The sequence below is a fragment of the Thamnophis elegans genome, chromosome 5, assembly GCF_009769535.1.
Source record: "Thamnophis elegans isolate rThaEle1 chromosome 5, rThaEle1.pri, whole genome shotgun sequence".
Taxonomy (NCBI): Eukaryota; Metazoa; Chordata; class Lepidosauria; order Squamata; family Colubridae; genus Thamnophis; species Thamnophis elegans.
This window is the reverse complement of record NC_045545.1, coordinates 52,406,650-52,426,404: the sequence shown is the minus strand read 5'-3', so window position 1 is coordinate 52,426,404 and position 19,755 is coordinate 52,406,650. Positions and strand designations below refer to the sequence as shown.

General features: G+C 37.5%; 1 protein-coding gene across 7 annotated transcripts in view; it reads left to right on the top strand.

Moving 5' to 3' along the window:
- The window catches only part of ZC3H11A (zinc finger CCCH-type containing 11A), a 29,615-nt gene extending 13,317 nt beyond the window's left edge, over positions 1-16,298 (top strand). For 6 of the 7 annotated variants that reach the window (XM_032218715.1, XM_032218712.1, XM_032218714.1 and 3 more), the window contains 12 exons: positions 2,048-2,170; positions 2,318-2,398; positions 5,523-5,612; positions 6,040-6,102; positions 6,907-7,002; positions 7,559-7,618; positions 8,123-8,620; positions 10,471-10,544; positions 11,195-11,504; positions 12,808-12,977; positions 13,269-13,324; positions 14,682-16,298. In XM_032218715.1, the coding sequence (XP_032074606.1) occupies positions 2,048-2,170; positions 2,318-2,398; positions 5,523-5,612; positions 6,040-6,102; positions 6,907-7,002; positions 7,559-7,618; positions 8,123-8,620; positions 10,471-10,544; positions 11,195-11,504; positions 12,808-12,977; positions 13,269-13,324; positions 14,682-14,943 (1,883 nt within the window). In that variant the 3' untranslated portion in view covers positions 14,944-16,298. The remainder of the gene's footprint in view (positions 1-2,047; positions 2,171-2,317; positions 2,399-5,522; positions 5,613-6,039; positions 6,103-6,906; positions 7,003-7,558; positions 7,619-8,122; positions 8,621-10,470; positions 10,545-11,194; positions 11,505-12,807; positions 12,978-13,268; positions 13,325-14,681) is intronic. The other variant, XM_032218716.1, reaches the window with a different exon arrangement.
- The last annotated feature ends 3,457 nt before the right edge of the window (positions 16,299-19,755 follow it).

Sequence of the window (19,755 nt, the reverse complement as noted above, 5' to 3'; positions counted from 1 at the left end):
TTTAAAACAAAGGGAGAATGAGTATAGCAGATAAAATATAAAATGAAGATACTGTTTTCTTGGACCATTTGCTTGGATCGATTTTTCCCCGAACTCATTAAATCAAACTTTTAATTTAAGAAAGATCTTACCTTTTACAAAGAGGAAATCCAGAGATGCTAGCTAGAATTTCCAAATAATTTTAATGGTTGCTTCAGTTGAAGCTTCATCTGGACAAGCTGTTGTTTTTGCTTTCCATGTCATCATATATCTCCAGTCACTTCTGTAATTGAACTTTATTGTTAAAGTTGAGGAGGAGAAAAGATGTAAAGTCCAGATGAGCTCTATAGCACATCTGCAAATGGCATCTCAGTTATTGCCCGACAGCATTGTCTCTGCTTCTATTCAAAAGGCAACAATATTTTTCTAACAGCTCAAGAATTTGGATCAGTTTAAATCTGGTTGATGAGAGTTCCTTGCAGGGAATTACCGTATTTTCACCCATATAACCCGCGGGTTATATGCGGTTTCTACATGCACAGCGCCCCCCTGCGGGTTATATGCGTGGGCGGGGTATACAGAAAATATTTTACACGATCGGAGGCTTACACGATCGGAGGCTTGCTTCTTTCTCCGTTTCTTCCCCCACCCCGATCTCAGCTGTTTCCTTCTCCTCCGTTCCTTTCCTCTTCCCCAGCGTGCGCAGGGTTCTTTCTCCGTTTCTTCCCCCACCCCGATCTCAGCTGTTTCCTTCTCCTTCGTTCCTTTCCTCTTCCCCAGCGTGCGCAGGCTTCTTTCTCCGTTTCTTCCCCCACCCCGATCTCAGCTGTTTCCTTCTCCTTCGTTCCTTTCCTCTTCCCCAGCGTGCGCAGGCTTCTTTCTTTCTCCGTTTCTTCCCCCCCCATCTCAGCTGTTTCCCTTCTCTTTTACTCGCCGCGGGTTATATGCGTGTGCGGGTTATCTGCGTGTGCGGGTTATCTGCGTGGGCGGGTTATATGCGTGGGCGGGGTATACGGGAAACATTTTACACGATCCAGAAAACCCGCGGGTTATATGCGTGTGCGGGTTATCTGCGTGGGCGGGTTATATGGGTGAAAATACGGTAGGTACTTTCATTGCTCACTAGGCAATAGAATAGGACTCCCCCCCCCCCCCAACCCATGATTCAATCTCTTTAAGAAGTGCGATGCATTTGTGTGTAAAGTTAAACATGAACCTCAACCACTTATTCTGTATTTTCATATGAAAACTGGAATCTATTACTATTAACAAATAATAATCAGTTAACATATGTAGATTCAGGTGATTTCCTTCATGTTTCCTTTTTTAATAGAAAAAAATTAGAAGCAAAGTTCAATAAAAATTTCAAAATTGTATTAGAATTGTAAACCAATGTGATCTTATAGTAATCAAATCAAATTATCACTTTAAAACCATTGTCAAAAATGAAGAATTAGCAAAGGTAATCAATATCTAAAAAATCAGAATAATATGAGTTTCCATGTAAACTGAAAAAGCTAGTCCTTCTAATAAATCAAATAAAATATGTTATAAAGTTTGTCCTTTAAAGAAAAAAGCCAGCATTTGAATACAGTGTAAATCCATGCGCAAAGTTTATCCATTCATGATTCTAGATTAAATTAAATTCAGTATCAGACTTGTTTTTAAATATGGTTACTTCATTGATACCTACTTTTATAGGGTGCCATTCTTCGAAAGAAAGTTTAAATATATCTTGTACAGTTAATCAAATTATTCTAAATGTTTAAATGCAGGCTGAAATTACATACTTAATAGTAAGTTATGGATTCTCATGAGTATGAAACCCCAAGATATAGCTCAATAACCATACTAACTTATCAAGAACATAGACAGTAGACATTAAACATTTATTTTAGTGTTAGGGCTACATAACATTTCTGATGAGGAATTATAGATAGTAAATGAATAGCAGTCCTAGGCACATTAAGAAGGGCAACCTACCCCTCTACTGATTTAAGATCAGTAGATCTTGCTTATTTATGAATAAACAGGATTAGAATTAAAGTAACATTAGTGTTCCTTTCAGATCAATTATCTGAAGAAGGTGATGAATCTAAAATGCCTGCTCAACAACCATCTACAGAAAGTCCAAATGGATTGCGGGTAATTTCTACTCGGAAATCAGTGACTAGTGCAAATCAAGATAAAGGTAAGAACAAGCAGTATGTAATATTAAGATTATATTAATTTCTTCAATCATTTAAATTTGAAAAATCTACAATCTTGTCAAATACTGTAAATGTTTGGTTTCTGGAATTATATATGTGTTTTTCAATCAGATATCTGGATTTTTCAGATAAATGTTTGAATTTTGGAATCAAAACTCTTGAAGAAATAAAATCAAAGAAAATGAAAGAAAAATCAAAGCAGCAAAATGGTTTGTTGGTTTTCTTTCTTTCTTTCATAATGTCCTGTCATGTCCTCTTTGATAATTTCCTGGAGAGTGTATTTGTGCATTGTTGAGAAGAAGTCCATTTTGAAGATTTACTTAATTTTGTTTTAAGGTACTGCTCCTATCTGATAAAGCTAATATCTTACTTGGTTTTTGCTTAAGGAAATAAAGAATGTGATTATAGTGATTTGTAGGTTTAGTGACTAAGAAGATGAAGTTCTATTACAACTGCAAGTTCACCTGGTATTTTGTGTTCCATTATATATGCAGTTTTGAAGTGTAGTTGCAAGGAATGATATGTACCAATCACTAGTGCAATTTGTTCTAAATAAACTTTATTGAATTCAGTGTGTTTTAAGATTTTGTTTTATGGCACTTTTATTGTTTTAATTAATAACTCAAGGTGGAAAACATATCTAATATTTCCAAGCGAAGTGTTAAATCAGTCTGGTTGTCCTGGGACTGAGGAATCTTTTTCCTTGGCCACGCCTCCTGGTGTTACTTGGCACCAGAATTTTTTCTCAGTCTGCCCGTTCAAGAGTTTTATTTGTGAGCTCCAGCGTAATTTATCTAGGCTTGGACACTCCTAGTTTTTTTCCCTTCCTTTTTCCTTAATAATTTGTTCCCATAGCTAACAGTTAATTGTCTCCTCTTCTTGCTTCACGTCGTTTGATTTCTCCTAGAGACTCGGAGGTAGGCGTGGTGGTGGTGGTGGGTGCTCCGCTTGCTGCGGCACCTTTGGACGGCAGTGGAGAGCTGCCCCATTTGCTTTAAAGCGCGGCAGGAGCAGCAAGGCTTCCGGCAGCTGCTGGCGTTCCCCTTTTAGTTGGAATTTGTTGTTTTTGTGTTTTTCTTGCCCTTTGGCCCAGCCTGCCGCGGAGGGGTGCATGGCCACTTTAAATTGCGCAGCTGCCATCTTTACCTCCTTTTTCTCCCTCGCACTGGAGCATCAGCCAATTGGGAGGGCCTGAATTCGCACTTTTTCTCCCATTCGTGTTCCCGCTTAGCCACGCTTCTGCAGATAGCCGCAGGGTGGTTAGCTGGCCTTGATCGGGTCTCCAGCTGGGTCACTTCCCCCCCGCAGCGTTTCCCCAAGCGGCGCTGAGTTCTTGGCCACCTGGTGGTCATACACTGGCACAGGGAGGATTTTTAAGTAAATTATTTTTTGCCTTTTATCCACTGATTCTCCCTGATCTATCTGCCTGCTATTGCAGCCTCTGCTGCTTTCCCACCTTCTCACCTCCCGTCGAGTGGCTGGATTCATTGGACTCATTGCAGAGCCCCAGTTTTACTCCTCTGGATTTTTTTCCACAAACTGTTCCTGCTTCCACAACACCTGCCTGTCATTTGATCCAGCACCAGCCACCAGAGTCTCCTTCATCTCCTGACCTCCACCTGTATTGGCCTCTTGTCTGAAGTCTGTGCCATCAGGCCATGGAGCATCCTGTCCCATCTGACTCCCCTGATGTAGACCAGGCCCTTCTCAAGCCCCTAGCAAGGGAACCTCCACATTACAATGAGGTCCCTCAGGAGTCACGGGTTCTCCCTGAACCTAGAAAAGTGTCATCTCATCCCAACCACCAAACTCATCCATCTTGCCTCAGCTTGCAGGGTGTTCCTTTCCCAGGACAGGATAGACAGTTTAGTATCCCTGGCTTGCAAGGTTCTGGGGTTGAGGCAGGTCTCCGTGCTGCTCCTATCACAACTGTTGGGGAAGATGATCTTCTGCATCTCGGTTGTTCCCTGGGCACAACTGCACTCCAGAAAGTTGCAGTGGATTCTCCTGCCCCATCAGAGAGCCAACAGGAGCAACTCATCCATGAGGGTGCAGATTCCCCCGACCATGAAGTGGTCTCTCAAGTGGTGACAATCGATGGCTCTACTGAAGGGACACCTGTTCAAGGAGCCCACGAGAGTAGTCATCACGACAGAAGCCAGCCTTGCCGGTTGGGAGGTGCACATGGGCCATCGCGCAACTCAAGGCAAGTGGTCTCCAGCTGAGGCAGCCTGCAACATCAACTTCTTAGAGCTGCGAGCGGCCAGACTCACCCTGTGACATTTTCACCAGGACATTCTTCATCAACACGTCCTCCTGATGACGGACAATGTGGCCACTAAGGCCCATATAAATGGCCAGGGCGGCACCAGGTCCAGGAAGCTCATGGTGGAAGCGGAGGCCCTGGGCAGGTGGGCGGAGTGTCACGTAGCATCCATTCGTTCCGACCACATCTTGGGAATGGACAATACGCAGGCAGACTGGTTGAGCAGGAGCCCCATAGACAGTGCAGAATGGCATCTGGATCCGACCCTGTTCAACCAGTTGTCTCACAGATTCGGCAGCCCAGTGATCAACCTGTTCGCAACCCGAGAGAACACATAGCTCCAGCGCTTCTTCTCCCACTTCCACTCGCCAGGGGCAGAGGGGACGGATGCCCTTCGATGCAGATGGCCTCAGGGTCTTCTGTACGCCTTCCCACCACTTCCGCTTCTACCACAGATAATCTGCAAGATCATCGCGGCAAGGGCAGAGGTCCTCGTATCTTCCCACTGGCCTCGCAGGTCATGGTGCGCCGACCTTGTCAGCCTGTCAGTGTCATCCCCATGTCGGATTCCTCGGGACCAGGTCTTTCTCAGCCAGGGGGCCATAGTACACCCGGACCCCCAGTGGCTCCAGCTGGCCGTCTGGCACTTGAGGGGGATCTCCTGAGGAGCGAATGCCTGTCGGAGGAGGTTGTGCGTACCATCCAGGCGGATGAGGAAAAAAGATTCCTCAGTCCCAGGGCAACCAGACTGATTTAACCCGTCACTTGGACTCTCCCACAGTGCACAGAAAAGGACACTTCAGGTAAGCCAATGGTCATTTTCCCCACAACTGTAACGTATGAAGCGAGTTGGGCTGAGCGGGAATGATTGACCAAAAGTCAGCTGGCTTTCATGCCTAAGGAGGGACTATAACTCACAGTTTCCTGGTTTCTAGCCTGGTGCCATAACTATTAGACCAAATTGGCTCTCAGTTGTGTTGCTTTCTTACAAAGCATGTAAACATAAGCTTCAAATCATAAATAGTGGCTGCCATGAAAGTTAATAGCTTTCTTTTTGCTTTCTTCAGACATTCCTTCTGAAATGATTGCTCAACCAGGCCCAGAGAAAGAAAATGCACGGACTGTGGTCAGAACTGTAACTTTATCTTCGAGGCAAGGTAAATTTACCTTTTTTATTACATTTCTTCTAGTTGCAGGATAACTACAGGTTTTTTTTGTTGTTGATTAGGATTATATGTTTATATAGGAATTTAGGCATGATGGAACTTTATTTGACAGTATTTATGATTTGCAACGAGAAACAGGTCTGAAACCCATTAGCTATAAAAGGGTCATTTAACAGAAATATGGCATTGCAAAAATATGTCATAATTAACTTTTTTCTTAAGAATGACTTTTATGAAGAACATAAATTGGTTATATTTCATATTTAATACTCATCTAACTTTACTCTTTAATGACACTAGTATTGCCACGAATAGTTGTTCTGTCTCAATTCATATTCCATGTAACTGAAGGGAGCAATAGTTTTTTATATTTGTGGTAGGAAAGCAAAAATTAACTTCTTGTATTTCACTGTCCTAGGTGAAGAGCCTCGGATTCGATTAACACTTTCAGAGAGATTGGGAAAAAGGAAGTCTCCCATGGGTGAGTAATCGTAATCAGATGAAGCGAAAAATAAAGATAATGCTTATCACCACAATTGAGCCCAAAATTTCTGTTACTATGTGAGGCATTTGTTAAGTAAATTTTGCCTCATTGTATGACTTTTCTTGTCACAGTTGTTAAGTGAATCAGTGCAGTTGTTAAGTTAGTTACATGGTTGTTAAGTGAATCTGGTTTCCCCATTGACATTGCTTGTCAGAAGATCACAAAAGGGACATGACTCAGGGACACTGCAACTGTCATAAATGTGAGTCAGTTGCTAAGAATTTTGATCACATGGCCATGGGGATGTTATAGTGGTCATACATGTGAAAAATATGTCACTTTTTTCAGTGGTGGTGTAACTTTGAATGGTCACTGAATGAACTGTTGTAAGTTGAGCACTATCTGTACTGAAATGTCTGTTCCCCTCACCTTCATTTGTTATATATCACAACCATGTTTCTCTCTATCGATGCATAGATACACAAAGTTCAAGGAATGTATTCCTTTCATTTCTAGCACTTATTGAATTACCTCTGAATAGAATTAAAGCACAATGTATTTTTATTGTATCTTCACTAGAAATATTCAGTTAATCTATTTATTACATTATGAAATTATTTTTATATAAAAATACACTGCCATTCTAGGCACATACCCACTGAAGGCAGATTACAGTATTGTCTAAGTAAATAATGGCTATAATCTCAAGTAGAGACATATGTGTATAAATACATCATGTAGTAGAAATATTTACAATTTTTTTTAAAATCAAACATAAATTTATTATCTTTCTACCATAAGTCACTGAGACTGGAATTCCATTAAAGCGCAGCCTTGCTGATAGACTGGGGAAAAAAATTGATTCACTTGAAAGTACAGAAAAAACACAAAAAAGAGGTATGGCTGTTACATCAATAAACATATTTATTTATTTCAGGTATAGATTATATTTAGAAACAGACAATATTCAGCTATAGAAGTGTTCTTAATATTTGTTTATTTAATATATGTTTGGTGGAGAGAGCTTAGAAATAATAACTGTCATGTGTTATACTCTCCTTTCCTTTTCTTACAGAAGCCAAATAATTTCAACATCTTCATAAAGCTGCTATTTATTCTTAGAATAAATAAATCATAATTACATAATGAGAAAGTCTTTTTGACCATTTTTTGTGGATAAAATCTAATGTTTTAATTTTATGGAAAGAATATGTTTCTGTAGTCTTCCAGAAAATAATCACATTTTCTAAAACAACTGCAAAGTTGTATACCATATTTATTGTAGTAGTTGTATGTGTACTTGAGGCTTTAATATATTATATGGGGTAATAGGTAACGCATCATGCATGTAAATGGTGTGTATAAGTTGCAAGAAGCCATGTGTTTGATTCCAAAAAACCCTTTTAAAAAATTAAAAGTGACTGTAGCTGACTTTATCATTCTTGATTTCAAGTTCCCAGGTTTCTTAAAGAAAGACTGGGATTAGCATCTGAGCAAAGCAGTATGGAAACAGGTACTAATTTTATTTTAATACAATAAAGTTTTCTTTCTTTGTTAGCTGAATCTTCTGCATGTTTGTTCAGAAAGCATCTTTATTGGACTAAATGTTGTGCCTTGCTAGTTGAATACTGAACTGTAACCTAAAACTTTAAAAAAAATAGTCAGCCAGCATTGTATTTTAAAACCTTTTTTAAATTTTTTTTTAGAAATTCTGTGTTTGCTGGAATGAAGAATTTTGTTCATCAATTTTTCTCATTATTTCATATCTTAACACTTTTTTATTTCAAGCCTCTACGTCATTATATGAAAATCTGACAAAGATTGAAAAGAATTATTTATATTGTTGATGTACAATCCGTTTAAAGTGAAACCAAGAATAGCAATAGTTTGTGTGTTTGTTTCTGCTCAGCAGAACCATTGGGGAATATACTTTCTAGTGGGCAAAAAGTGTGAGATCTTAATGAAATTTAAAATATAGTCCTTGTATATGTTTTAATTATTTGTTTTGGTGATTCAGAGTCTGCTGCCAAACCAACTAATGAAATCTATGTTAAAACACTTGAAGAAATTCGCTTGGAGAAAGCTAGCCAAAAAAAGGGAGAAATTCACCCCAAACCCAAAGTTGAAGTGGCTTGTATAACAAATCCCAATCCAGTGTCAAAACCTCCTTCAGTATGGATCAAAACCTTTTCTGAAGTCTTGGCTGAGAAAAAACAAAGGCAAATGGAAGAGGAGCGAATAAAAACTGAAAAAGAGGCTGTTTCCAAACCAAAGCATGAGTGTGAACCTCAGAAAGAAGGCTTTCTGGGTACAGCTGTATCTAAAAGAAGAAAAATGGAAGAGTCTTCTGTCAAAACCAAGGACTTTATGGAAGTTCACATCAAAACTCTGGAGGAAATCAAGCAGGAGAAAGCTCTCCGCATGCAGCAAGATTTGGAGAGCACATCAAAGACCCAGATACAATCTGAACGGACTATAACTGGGAGGAGGATGTTGCATGTTACAAAGCTGACAGGTATCAAACTTTCCTTGTTGAAGTATTTGATTTTCTAAAGGATGCATTCAGAAGGTATTCCTTCCAGTTTTACTTTGAAGCCAATTATTATATAACAGGATGGATAAACGTTCTTGGCCTGGATCTTAAATATAGCAGTACCAAAACTCTTCATGTTATATGCTAGGTGCAGTAGTATAATGCCAAAAATAAAGATGGAGGAAACTAACTCTTACTGTTCCTCAGTCTATTTCAGAATTGAGAAGCAAAATAGGTTTATCAATTCCAAATCTCAGCCATTTCTATTTTATTTTGGAATTCCTTGCTTATATTTTTTAATAAGCAAATCAAGTATTTTTAGAATGATTTACATTAGTTCTCCTGAGAGTAAAGTTATAGTAAATAATGAAATACTTACATATTTGGAAATTATTCTGATACTCATTGACTAATCAGAACAGTCTGATGATTGGTTTATTTTTTTAAAAAGTCATGCTTTTGATTGTTTAACATATTAGAAAAATGCATTCCTGAAAAACTCACATTTTAGAATTAATGACTACAGAAATCATGATTTAAATATGAAATAAAAATGTATTGCCATACAGTCATAAAGTTTGTGATCTCTTCAGAATTGTAACCTAAATATAGATAATTCTGAAGTACTGTGAGACAATTATCTGACCTTCATTTTAATCTTATTAACAGATTTTGATTAAGCAAACAACATTGACAATAGTCTACTGTTGATTATATCAACAAATTCCATAGAATATCAGGATATTTATCCATCTATTGTAGCTTAAACAAATGTATTCCTAAACATACAAATAAATTTACAATGATCTCTGAAGCGGGGAAAAAAAATCACATTTCAAAATAACCAGTTCAAATACCTGAGTTAATGTCACATGACCAAAGTAAACAGTTCTGGAGAACACAACTCCAAAATATCCAGTTGAAGCAATTCAGTAGAGAAGAGTGGTCCAAAATACCCCCAAGCCAAGTGTGAGCTCAAGCAACAGGTTAAAATAATTTCTACTAAAAAAGTGACATCTAATACTAGTTTTTCCAATAAATATAATGAGTAAGTGATTCAATGGGTTCAATTGTGATTCTGTTTTATAGTCTAGTCAGAATCTCTTTATAAATAGCAGCTAGTTACAGCTCATCTCATCTTGTATATCATAGTATTGTATGATTGTGGATAATTCTAAAGGGTTCACAAACTTTCAGCACGCTATAGAAAGGTGGGTAGAAAAAGTCTGAAGTAATATTATTATGCTTCTTGGCTTCAGAACTTGGGGAAAGCTAGTTGAAAAGTTAAAATAAATTGCTTGTTCTTCCATAGAACACTGATGGGAGTTTGGTAGCAAAACAGTAATTTAACAGTTCAGTTTGGAACTTTTTAAACATGGGGATTAATAGTGAGAATAATAACAATTTGCCTCTGAAAAGCCCAGGTGTCCCATTCCCACCCATGAAAAACCTCAAAAGCCAAAAAGCAGGATAAAAACACTGGCCATACTGCTTTTAATGATATCTGACTTCCTGCAATTTTCCAGAGGATGGGAAATCTCTGCTGCCCTTGAGCATTCAAAAGCTTGTCACTCCCATACATTCTGGGTTTGGAATGTATTTATTTATTTTAGAAAATGTATATACCTGTCTACTTGCTCGCAGTGACTCTAGGAAGTTTACAAACAATCAACATACAATATAGAGAAAATAATTACCCCCCCCCCAACCAATAACCTCCTACCCCCAGCAACAGCACATGATTAAATAAACCATTGTTATTCCACACAATGATCTAGAAAACTGGGGGTGGCAATGTAGTTCTTTTAAAAGTATCTCTGATTTGTCAACAGCTCCTGAAAAGGAAGAAAAAACTCTGGTATTGAGGTCTTCTCCAAGAATTTCTGTAGGAAACATTGCTGCAAAGGTGAGCTTCATTGTTCTGTAAGAAGATAGCTTTTGTGAATGCAGATTCCTTGTATCATCCTTTTATTTAGTATATTTGGAAACTAACATCTGGTATTTTAATTAGCAGCATTTGACATGATAAAAGAGATGTTCTCATTCTTCTGAGTTATTTAGATACCATTGCCATGAATAATAACCAACAGTTGATGTTGCAGCATATTAAAGATAGCAGGTTATGCTACCAAATAGACCACTGATTATAAAACAAAAATACTCTTAATGAAGATCAAATATTTAATATAGAATTTTGTTCCATACAATGTATTCTGTTCATCTGTTTTCAGAAACAGGATTTAAGTAGAAAATTATAATCAAGTTGATCTCCATTGCAGTTGCAATGCATTTCTTTCTGATTTCAGGTTTCCACCAAGAAGCAAAGCATATGTATGGTTGTCATAGATCGTGCTTTTAAATAAATAAAAAAATATTTTTTATTTTTTATAAATTGCATAACACCAAGAAGGTTGGTTGAATTATGCTGTCTGCCCTAAGGCGATAATAAAGATTTATATTTGATTTGGGTGGAGTCATAACAGTGTGTGCATTTTTCAAAGGACTTGTATTGATTGCTTCTTGGACATTTGTTTGTTTTCTTTTGCATCTATGCAGCCTTTGAATGATAGTGTGAGTAATTCACATTCTAAAGTCTATGTGAAGAGCTTAGAAGAAATAAGGAAGGAGAAGCAACGATTAAAGCAGCAGCAACAAGAGGAAAAATCCCAGGAACTACAAGTGACTGTGCCTCTTGCTGGGGAAGAAATAGCAGAAGGAAAAATGCCAGAAGTGACCACAAATTCTGAATCTTCAGTGACTATGGGGAAAACACGTCCGCTTTCCAAAAGATTGTTGATGAGATCTCAGGAGGGAACATCAGAAGACCTGAAACTTTGCCCTCAGGCTGTAGAACCAAGAACGAAGGGTAAAGTTCTCTTTCTAGAATACTTCCTTGTTTCTAAATAGAAAACATTTCTAATCTGCAAGTTATACGTGAATATTTATCAAATTTTTGAGATAATGGCAAACTGCATATTTTAATTCTGTTGAATATGTCTTGGACATAAGTAAAAATCAATAATCTTAGTTAGGTGTCAGCAATTGCTTGTTTTAGTAGACATTCTCTCATGTTAGACCCATGTAATTAAACACAGTATTGTTGAATGTGTTTTGGAATAATAAATCTGGAACTTTTTCTATTTGTGGAACAGTTTATTCTGATTGTTTCAAGAATAGCATTGTTTGTAGTCCTGTGGGAAGTAGAACCATTACCGTATTTTTCAGAGTATAAGACACCCAGGAGTATAAGATGCAGCAAGGAACATTAAAAAAAAAAGTTTTTGCACTCTGCAAACCTCCCTAAAACAGCCAGTTTTTCGCAAAAACGGGCCCATTTCCCCCCGCCCAAAAAAAGGCATGAATAGCCGTTAGGAGGCTTGTAGAGTGCTCCTGAGGGGGGTGGGCAAAAATGAGAAAAAATGGCCCATTTTTCATGAAAACTGGCCCATTTTTTGTCAAAAAATAAGGGCATGGATAGCCTTTAGAGTGCTGCTGGGGGGGGGGGGCAAAAAACGGGCTGTTTTTCGCTCATTTCTGCCCTTCTGAGCCCCTGGGAGCTTTCTGAAAGCCTTCTAAAAGCTATGCATGGCCATTTTGGTGAAGGGGCGGAGTTTCGGGAGCCAAAAAATGCTGTATTCAGAGTATAAGACACACCTAGATTTTCAGCCTCTTTTTTGAGGGAAAAAGGTGCGTCTTGTACTCCGAAAAATGCGGTATACATTGGATGGTATCAATCTTCCCCACAGTTCAACTTTGCTTCAGGTGTATACAAGTCCATATTGGTGGGATAAAGGTTCAAGCCTCTATATTATTAACAGATAAGAGCAAAATCTTTAGTTTTCAGAAGTCATTATTATGTAAATTTCCCATTTTCAGCATGCAGAAAGCTGACTTCATTTTTCAACTATTATTTCTTCCCATTGAGAAGCTCTGCCTGTACGATGAGACATTTCTAGTCCTAGGTTCTCTTGTGTGGGAAGCACTGAAGTGTGGGAAGAATGCTTAGATTGTATTTTGTCATCATTCTAGAAATATAATTTTAAATATTTCCATACATTAAAACTTGGATTAAAATAGGTCTCTTCTAAGAAGTGTTTTTCCAAGCATCTTGTACAACATTAGCAGAGAAGTTACAACTCCATTCTCACTGGATTGCTTTTATATTTCAGTCAAACCCAAGATGAATGTGAAACCATCTGGAGTGAAACCCATTTCCCCAGCAAAACAGACACAGAAGCGAAAAATATCAGAGAGTCATCCCACTGTTGCTGCAGTAAAGCCCCTGAATCCTATTGCAAGCACAGAAATGAAAATGTTTGCTTCTGAAAACACAGCTCTGGTAAGAAAACAGATTCAAGCTATTAGATTGTGCTATTAAAATTCTGAGGTGATGAGGGCATTAAATTGTTTTATATATACTTTTCTATCTTATAGGAGTAGCAATTTTATGAAATGGGAGAGAGCACTTTTAGATCTAAACCTCTTCAGAGAGTTCTCCATTTATATTGATAGAATATGTATTATTTTGCATAAAAAAGAAGAATGGAATAGAAGTCCAGGAGTAAAATAACTGTGGTGATAGTGAACCTCACACTAGTGAGTTTATTTATTTTTTATTATTTTTCCTTAGGGAAGCACCCCAGATGTTTCAAAGGACAGTATACCTAAGAGAGTGGATTATAACAGGTAATTGTTATTTCTTTATAGCCATTTTGCACATAATTGGATTTTTCTCATAGAACAGCAGGACAAAGTGGAATGTTTACTTGGCATAAATTGGATCATATGATATTTACCGTATGTTCTTTCCCTTCACATTTATGAGTAGGTATCTGGGTAATAGCCAATGAAAGCAGATTGAGGAAAAAATGTGTAAGAACCTTAAATATTCTCAGTCTGAAATTTTTTAGTATCTGGTTGCTAACTCAAAGTATTTGTCAAAAAATATCTTCAATATGTTACAAACATTTTTAAAATCAAAGATAAGTAGTTAGCTAATAAGATTTTCTCCTTGTGATTTCTGGTCTGTTCTTGTGATGTATTTGTTTTTAAATTAATTTGTAGGTTATCTCTGATTTAAAACATTGGTAATATTTTGGTAGTTGTACAGTAACAAACATCCTGTGCTATCCTAATTGTTTCATTTAGTATCTGTTTTTGCAGTTTAGTCTTCTGTATCTGAAGTAGAGACTTACTAAAGAAATCTTATATTAAAGTAATTACATTAGACTTTTGAAGCACTATAAGATGTTATGCTGTTTTTATTATATCTGATGTCCATAGCAGTCTGATCTTTTCTGTGTATTATATACTGCTGAACTTAAATTAATATGAACATTTAAAAGCAAGCAGTAGGCTATGTGGTGGAAAATATCCATACAAACTCTTTACTGCCAACATTGTAATATCTAATGGCACTTTTGTAGATTTGTAGTGTTAGAAGATACATTAGAAATCATATAGTCCAAACCTCTTCAGTGCAGAATTTGGTAGAGTATTTCTGACAGGTACCATCTAGCCCATGGGTGTCAAACTTGTGGTGTCACATTGCCATCACATGACATTTTGTGACTTATTCCCCCTTCACAGAGCTGGGGTGGGCGTGGCTTGCATGTAATGCATCTGGCCTGCGGGTCACCAGTTTGTCACCCCTGATCTAGCTTCTATTTGAAGATATCCATCAAAACAGAATTCACTATCTTATAGGATAGCATGTTGTATCGGCTGACAGCTAATGTGCCAGAAAGTTCTTCCTGATTTCTATCCTGAATTACCTCCTTGTAGATTTAACACTTTGGCTCTGGGTCAATACAGATTAAGTCCAATCCCTTATTACATGCCCTCTTTATATGGCCTAGGTACTACCACAACATAATTTGTTCTTTACCTACCTCTATGCTGTCTATAGTTAGCTTACGTCCATGGTTCAGCCCCACACCATTTTACTTGAACTGAAAATCCTGCAAAGGTTTACACAGGATGTCTGTTTTCTATTGAAGATTTATAATTGTTTTGTACCCCCCCCCCCCTTTTCTTTATGAAGCTCTGAACTGTACCTGGAAAACCAGGTAGCCTCCACGTTGCAAGCAGAGGTAGCAAACCCAAGTTCTTCCCGTGCAGCAGTAGCAAAGACCCGCAGACTGAGCTCAACAGGAAGTGGGAAGATTCAATCTTCAGTTGAAGATGACTTTGATAAGCTGATTTGGGAAATCTCAGGAGGCAAATTGGAAGCAGAGATTGATTTAGATCCTGGAAAAGATGAGGATGAGCTCCTGCTTGAACTCTCTGAGATGATTGACAGTTGATTTGCTACACGGCTTCATTTTGACAGAAAATAAAAGCTATATGTTTTGTTGGATTACCCTTTCTAGTAGAAGAGTTATGACAAGTCTTAAAGCTCACTTGAAACTGCTTGAAGAACTTGACTGCATTTATCTTGAATTACCCTGCTGGTCAGAGATATGTCCCAACTATTGCCCATTTTAAATATTTTAAGAATGAAACCATGAACATTTCATCTACAGAAGATCCAAGACCTGCCCATAATACTACATAGCAACTCTTTTTCATCAATATATTTTCTACTGAACTGTCATACCTGTTTTTCAGTTGTGTGGCTCATAATTTCTGTGTATTTCAGAGCTTCCCTTTGCTTTTGGGGGTTATTTGCAGTTTTGAGTCACTTCTTGGGTTATGTAAATTTTTAAAAAATTCTAAAAATGGCAAAACTATTTATAATGCAGAGAAAAGGAGAATAAACTTGGACCAAGCATACTACATGTGGAACTTCTATCCTTATACTGTTGAAAATGAAGCAACATTTATATAGAAGATGGAATAGCACATTTTATTTTCATCCCACTCATCTTGTGCCATTTTGACTGGTTTAACCTAGCATATAGAAATTCATGGGGAAAGTTACACCCCTTTTCTAACTTATTCATTTGAGAGATAATTAAAAACTTGCCCTAAAAAGATGTTTAAAGTTTATTTAAAGGTTTTTTTTTACCCTGAACGGAGAGTATGATGGCCTGTACTGCTGTCATTTTAAGCGAACTTTGGGACTGTTGCCCTCTGACATCTGAAAGATGTTCTGGCAGACATCTCTGCCAGAACCTCTGGTTCCTTAACGGATTTTTTTCCCTAACATTATTTTCATTCACATATCTATGTTGTATATTCTGAATTTTCTCATGGATTCAGCTATGGCCAAATGAAGATTTAGGAATTTTGTGTATCCTGCAATTCTTGTATTTTGTATATTTTTTCCATTCTTATACTATTGTTTTTAATTAGTTTAATTATCCCAATCCTGCCAGTTACAATTTATGGTTAAGAAATAATGCAGGATGTGATTTTTGTGTATATTCCTAGCGGGGGGGGGGGGGGGGGGGAGTTGCTTGATTCTAATGTATAAGCAAGGTGGGAGGGAAAAGCTGTGCTTCACCAATTCAGTTTGAAGTATTGCCTCTAGGAAAAAAAAGACGCAAAAATACTGAAATATTTTTTAAAAGACCATCCTGAATGAAGAGTTTGTCTTCACATTGCTCCCAAGAAGTTGGAAATAATTCTTCAGCAAACTGAAGGGCAATCAAATTTTTAGCTGATTGTAAAGGGAAACTAGCAGGTGTCTGAGACTGAAAGAATTGTGAAAGAACTGTGAAAGAATTCTCCATGTTGTTGCAGGTGTTCTAGTTTGCTTAAGCAGAATCTTCTGCTTGAGGTCAGTTTTCTTCCCTTTTCTCTCTTCTGCATAAAAGAATTCCATTGAGGTTTTACATACTCTTATTTTTTTCTGTACATATTTCTATTTAAATCATTGTAACTGAATCAGATGTTTAAACAGTTCAATAAAATAATTTGTGTTTTAAATAAAGCTAATGTAAGAAAAAAATTGTAAGTGTTGTTCCTATGATGGTAGAGAACATACCGTAATTTAGTGGAACTTATAGTAGGCTTAACTACAGTTTGGTAAATCATAGTTCAACATTGAGAATCCAGGCATTGCAATAGCATATTGTATGAAGTGGGTCATCACCTTAAATCATTTGTTTGGCTATCTTGTTATGTGAACATAATAATTTGGTAATCAGGATATAAGGTTTAATATCATTGTATAAATGCTAACAATGGGATTCTAGTGACAAAAATACCAAGGTGTCCTATGATATAATTTTATTCTGCAGGTGTTAAACTTTACCATGCAATAGCTATCTTGATATATTTTGAGTCTCTTTGTTAATCTATTGTTAACTTTAATGTACTTACTATATGAAGAAAAGTATTTTATGTGTAACTATATTTGCATAACTTAACATCATCATTAATCTAATACAAATTTTCTAACTATGACTCTTTCATACAATGTATATTTTTAGTCCCTGAGGATACAAAAGAACTTCTAGGTTTAGAACTGAAAATTTGATACAGGGAAAACATAGGAAGAGGAGTAGAGGCAGGGATAATTGGGAAGTAAGTGCAGAATATAAGGTTAGAAAAAGCTACACTGTGGTTTTGAAACTTCACCTCTTTCTCCAAAAGCAGAAAGGAAATAATTTATTAGAGGGTTATGCCCTTCTTTCCACTTTCTTGTCATTCAGTAAAGTCAGCTTGCATCACTAACCTACAAAGGCCAAAACGTGTTCTGCCTTTTACATGTATCAGATATTCCATATGTTTTTAGAGTACTTTTCATTTACATTAATCCCAAACAATTCTCACTTGGTAAATCTTATTTTTACACTATGTGGTTGTAGAAGCCTGGATGAAGAAAAAAAAGGCAAAGTATTAAACTATGTATTTAAAATGCAATATTGTTCATGTAAAGTGGCACTTCAGTATTTGAGTAACACTGGGATTTTGTACCAATGAGTTACAACTTTCACCTCTAAACCAATTGAGGAGAAAGATCTGGCATTTCCAGATAATATTCAGACAAATTATGGGATTATTCAACTAAAAGGTGATAAAAGATTACATTTATTGCTGACTGAAAGACTCTTAGGATATTTTGTATAAAAATGAAAAAATAAACTTGTGTTTGGACAGGGTAAAATGTAGAAATAAAGTATAACTTTAGAGAGGATAACATTTTACTTAAAACTGCTGTGAAGAATATTGAATGCCACTTTATTCTTCATTTTATTTCACCACCACCACCCTTTTTTGCATCTTTTGCTTTTCTTTGATCATTTTTTTTCTTATTTTCTAGTCTGTTAGCTTCTGGTTTAAAATGTGTTTTTTTATTATACTTAAAAAATATTCAAAAAGCACTAACATCTCTTTATTTTCCATGTTGAAATGTTTATGTAACATTCTTTTTTTATATAACCACCTAAGTTTCTTTTCCTAGCCACTAGTTAAAACAAATGCACTAGGGTAATTTTGGCATCCTGTTAGATCTTAATTTGGTGTGGTTTTAATTTAACTACTCAACAACTTTAGCATCAGGAATGCATGTTTACTCATCTTGTAAACATCTTTCACGTTACATGAGGCTGCTTTTTCAAGGCAGTTGAATTTTGCAGCCAGTTGTAACTTTTTCAGTATGAGCTTTGTCTTGTGAAATATTCTGTACAGGTTACAAGCGCCGGACTTATGCTTCATGTCCATTATTTCATTTTCTGTTTTATGCCGAACAGTTCGTGAATGTAAACCTTTCTCCGCCTTGAGTTATTTACAAAGATGATAAAGCGAGGATATCTATATAATTCTATTCCTATATACCAGAGGAGCACCTAGCCCTGTGACAGTGAACCTATGGTATGTGTGCTGAAAGCGACATGCAAAACCATGTCTTGGCATGCCAGCCATCACCTGCTGCTCTTCCGGTTTCCAGTGCGCACATGTGAGCTGGTCAGCTGGTCTTTGTGCATGTATGTGCACCAGAAATCAAGACCAAGTGACCAGTGTGCATGCCGGAAACTGGAAGCTCAGCTTCTTAGCGTGCACATGCAAATTGGGGAACTGCTCTTCTGGTTTTTAATGCTTCTGCGTGTGTGTGCGCTGGGGAGCTGCTCTTCTGGTTTCTGGCACTCCCCCATGTGCATGGTGCCGAAAAGGTTCGCCAATACTGACAGCCCCTAAGTGACATGCTTGGAGAACAAGCATTGTAAGAGATAAGACCAGAATTAAGCTGCAGATATATCCAAATGGCAAATCTTTGACACTTTTTTTGATACACCAGTGTCCACCAACATTCAGTAACCTTGAAAGCACACGCAGTTCTCACACAATTTTTGTAGGCTGTGGAGGCCACACAACAATGGGAGATGTTGTCAGACTCGCCCCATACTGATTCGTTAGGAAAGATCCTCCACTCCAATGGGTTGAAACGAAAGGTTTTTTTCACGAAAAAGATGTTGGCTGCAGTAAGGTCAGGCTACTAGATCTGGATTTCGTATACTCAAGATACAGAAATGTTTCCCTTCCTCCCCCCCCCCCCATCCTCCCAACCAGTCCGTCTTCAGCCAAGACTGACGAGATGTTTTGAGGTAATAAGCATTCTTTCTCAAGGTGCCTGGTCTTGGATTCCAGTGCAAACTGGTGCAGAGCTGCTCTGGTCTTCATCACCTGCCATTCCCCCCCCCCCAATTCCCATCAGATACAGTTTATTGCCCATTTATCCTACACTACTCCCTCCCTTTCTACCCTTTGATGGCCGGAGGCCTGTGAGGTGACAAGCTGGGGCTATTACAATTTCAAAAGGTTTATTCTGGGAGAATAACACAAGCCATGGCACAAGCCAATTTATAGGATATATATTAAAAATGTAGTAGTGTCAGCAAAGTAGATTGCAGGTAATTGTTCATTTCACCACTGAATGCAATTTTATGTTGCCCAAGTTGAGATAAAAAATATACTAGCTAAATTAGATTCAGAGCACTTCAGAGACTTCTAGGCCCTGAAAACAAGACTACATGTGTAGCTGTATATCCTAAATGAATTTCTGCCCTGCGGCTGTGCTCCCGCTTCTTGAGTTGCAAGGGTAAGGTTACTGGGTTTTTCAGCCTGTAACCTCCAGCTGTATTGACGATCATAGTGTTGGTCTATTATCTAGATCATTATTCAACTCTCATAAGCATAGTTTTTCCTGATTTAACTCTTAAGTCTATCCT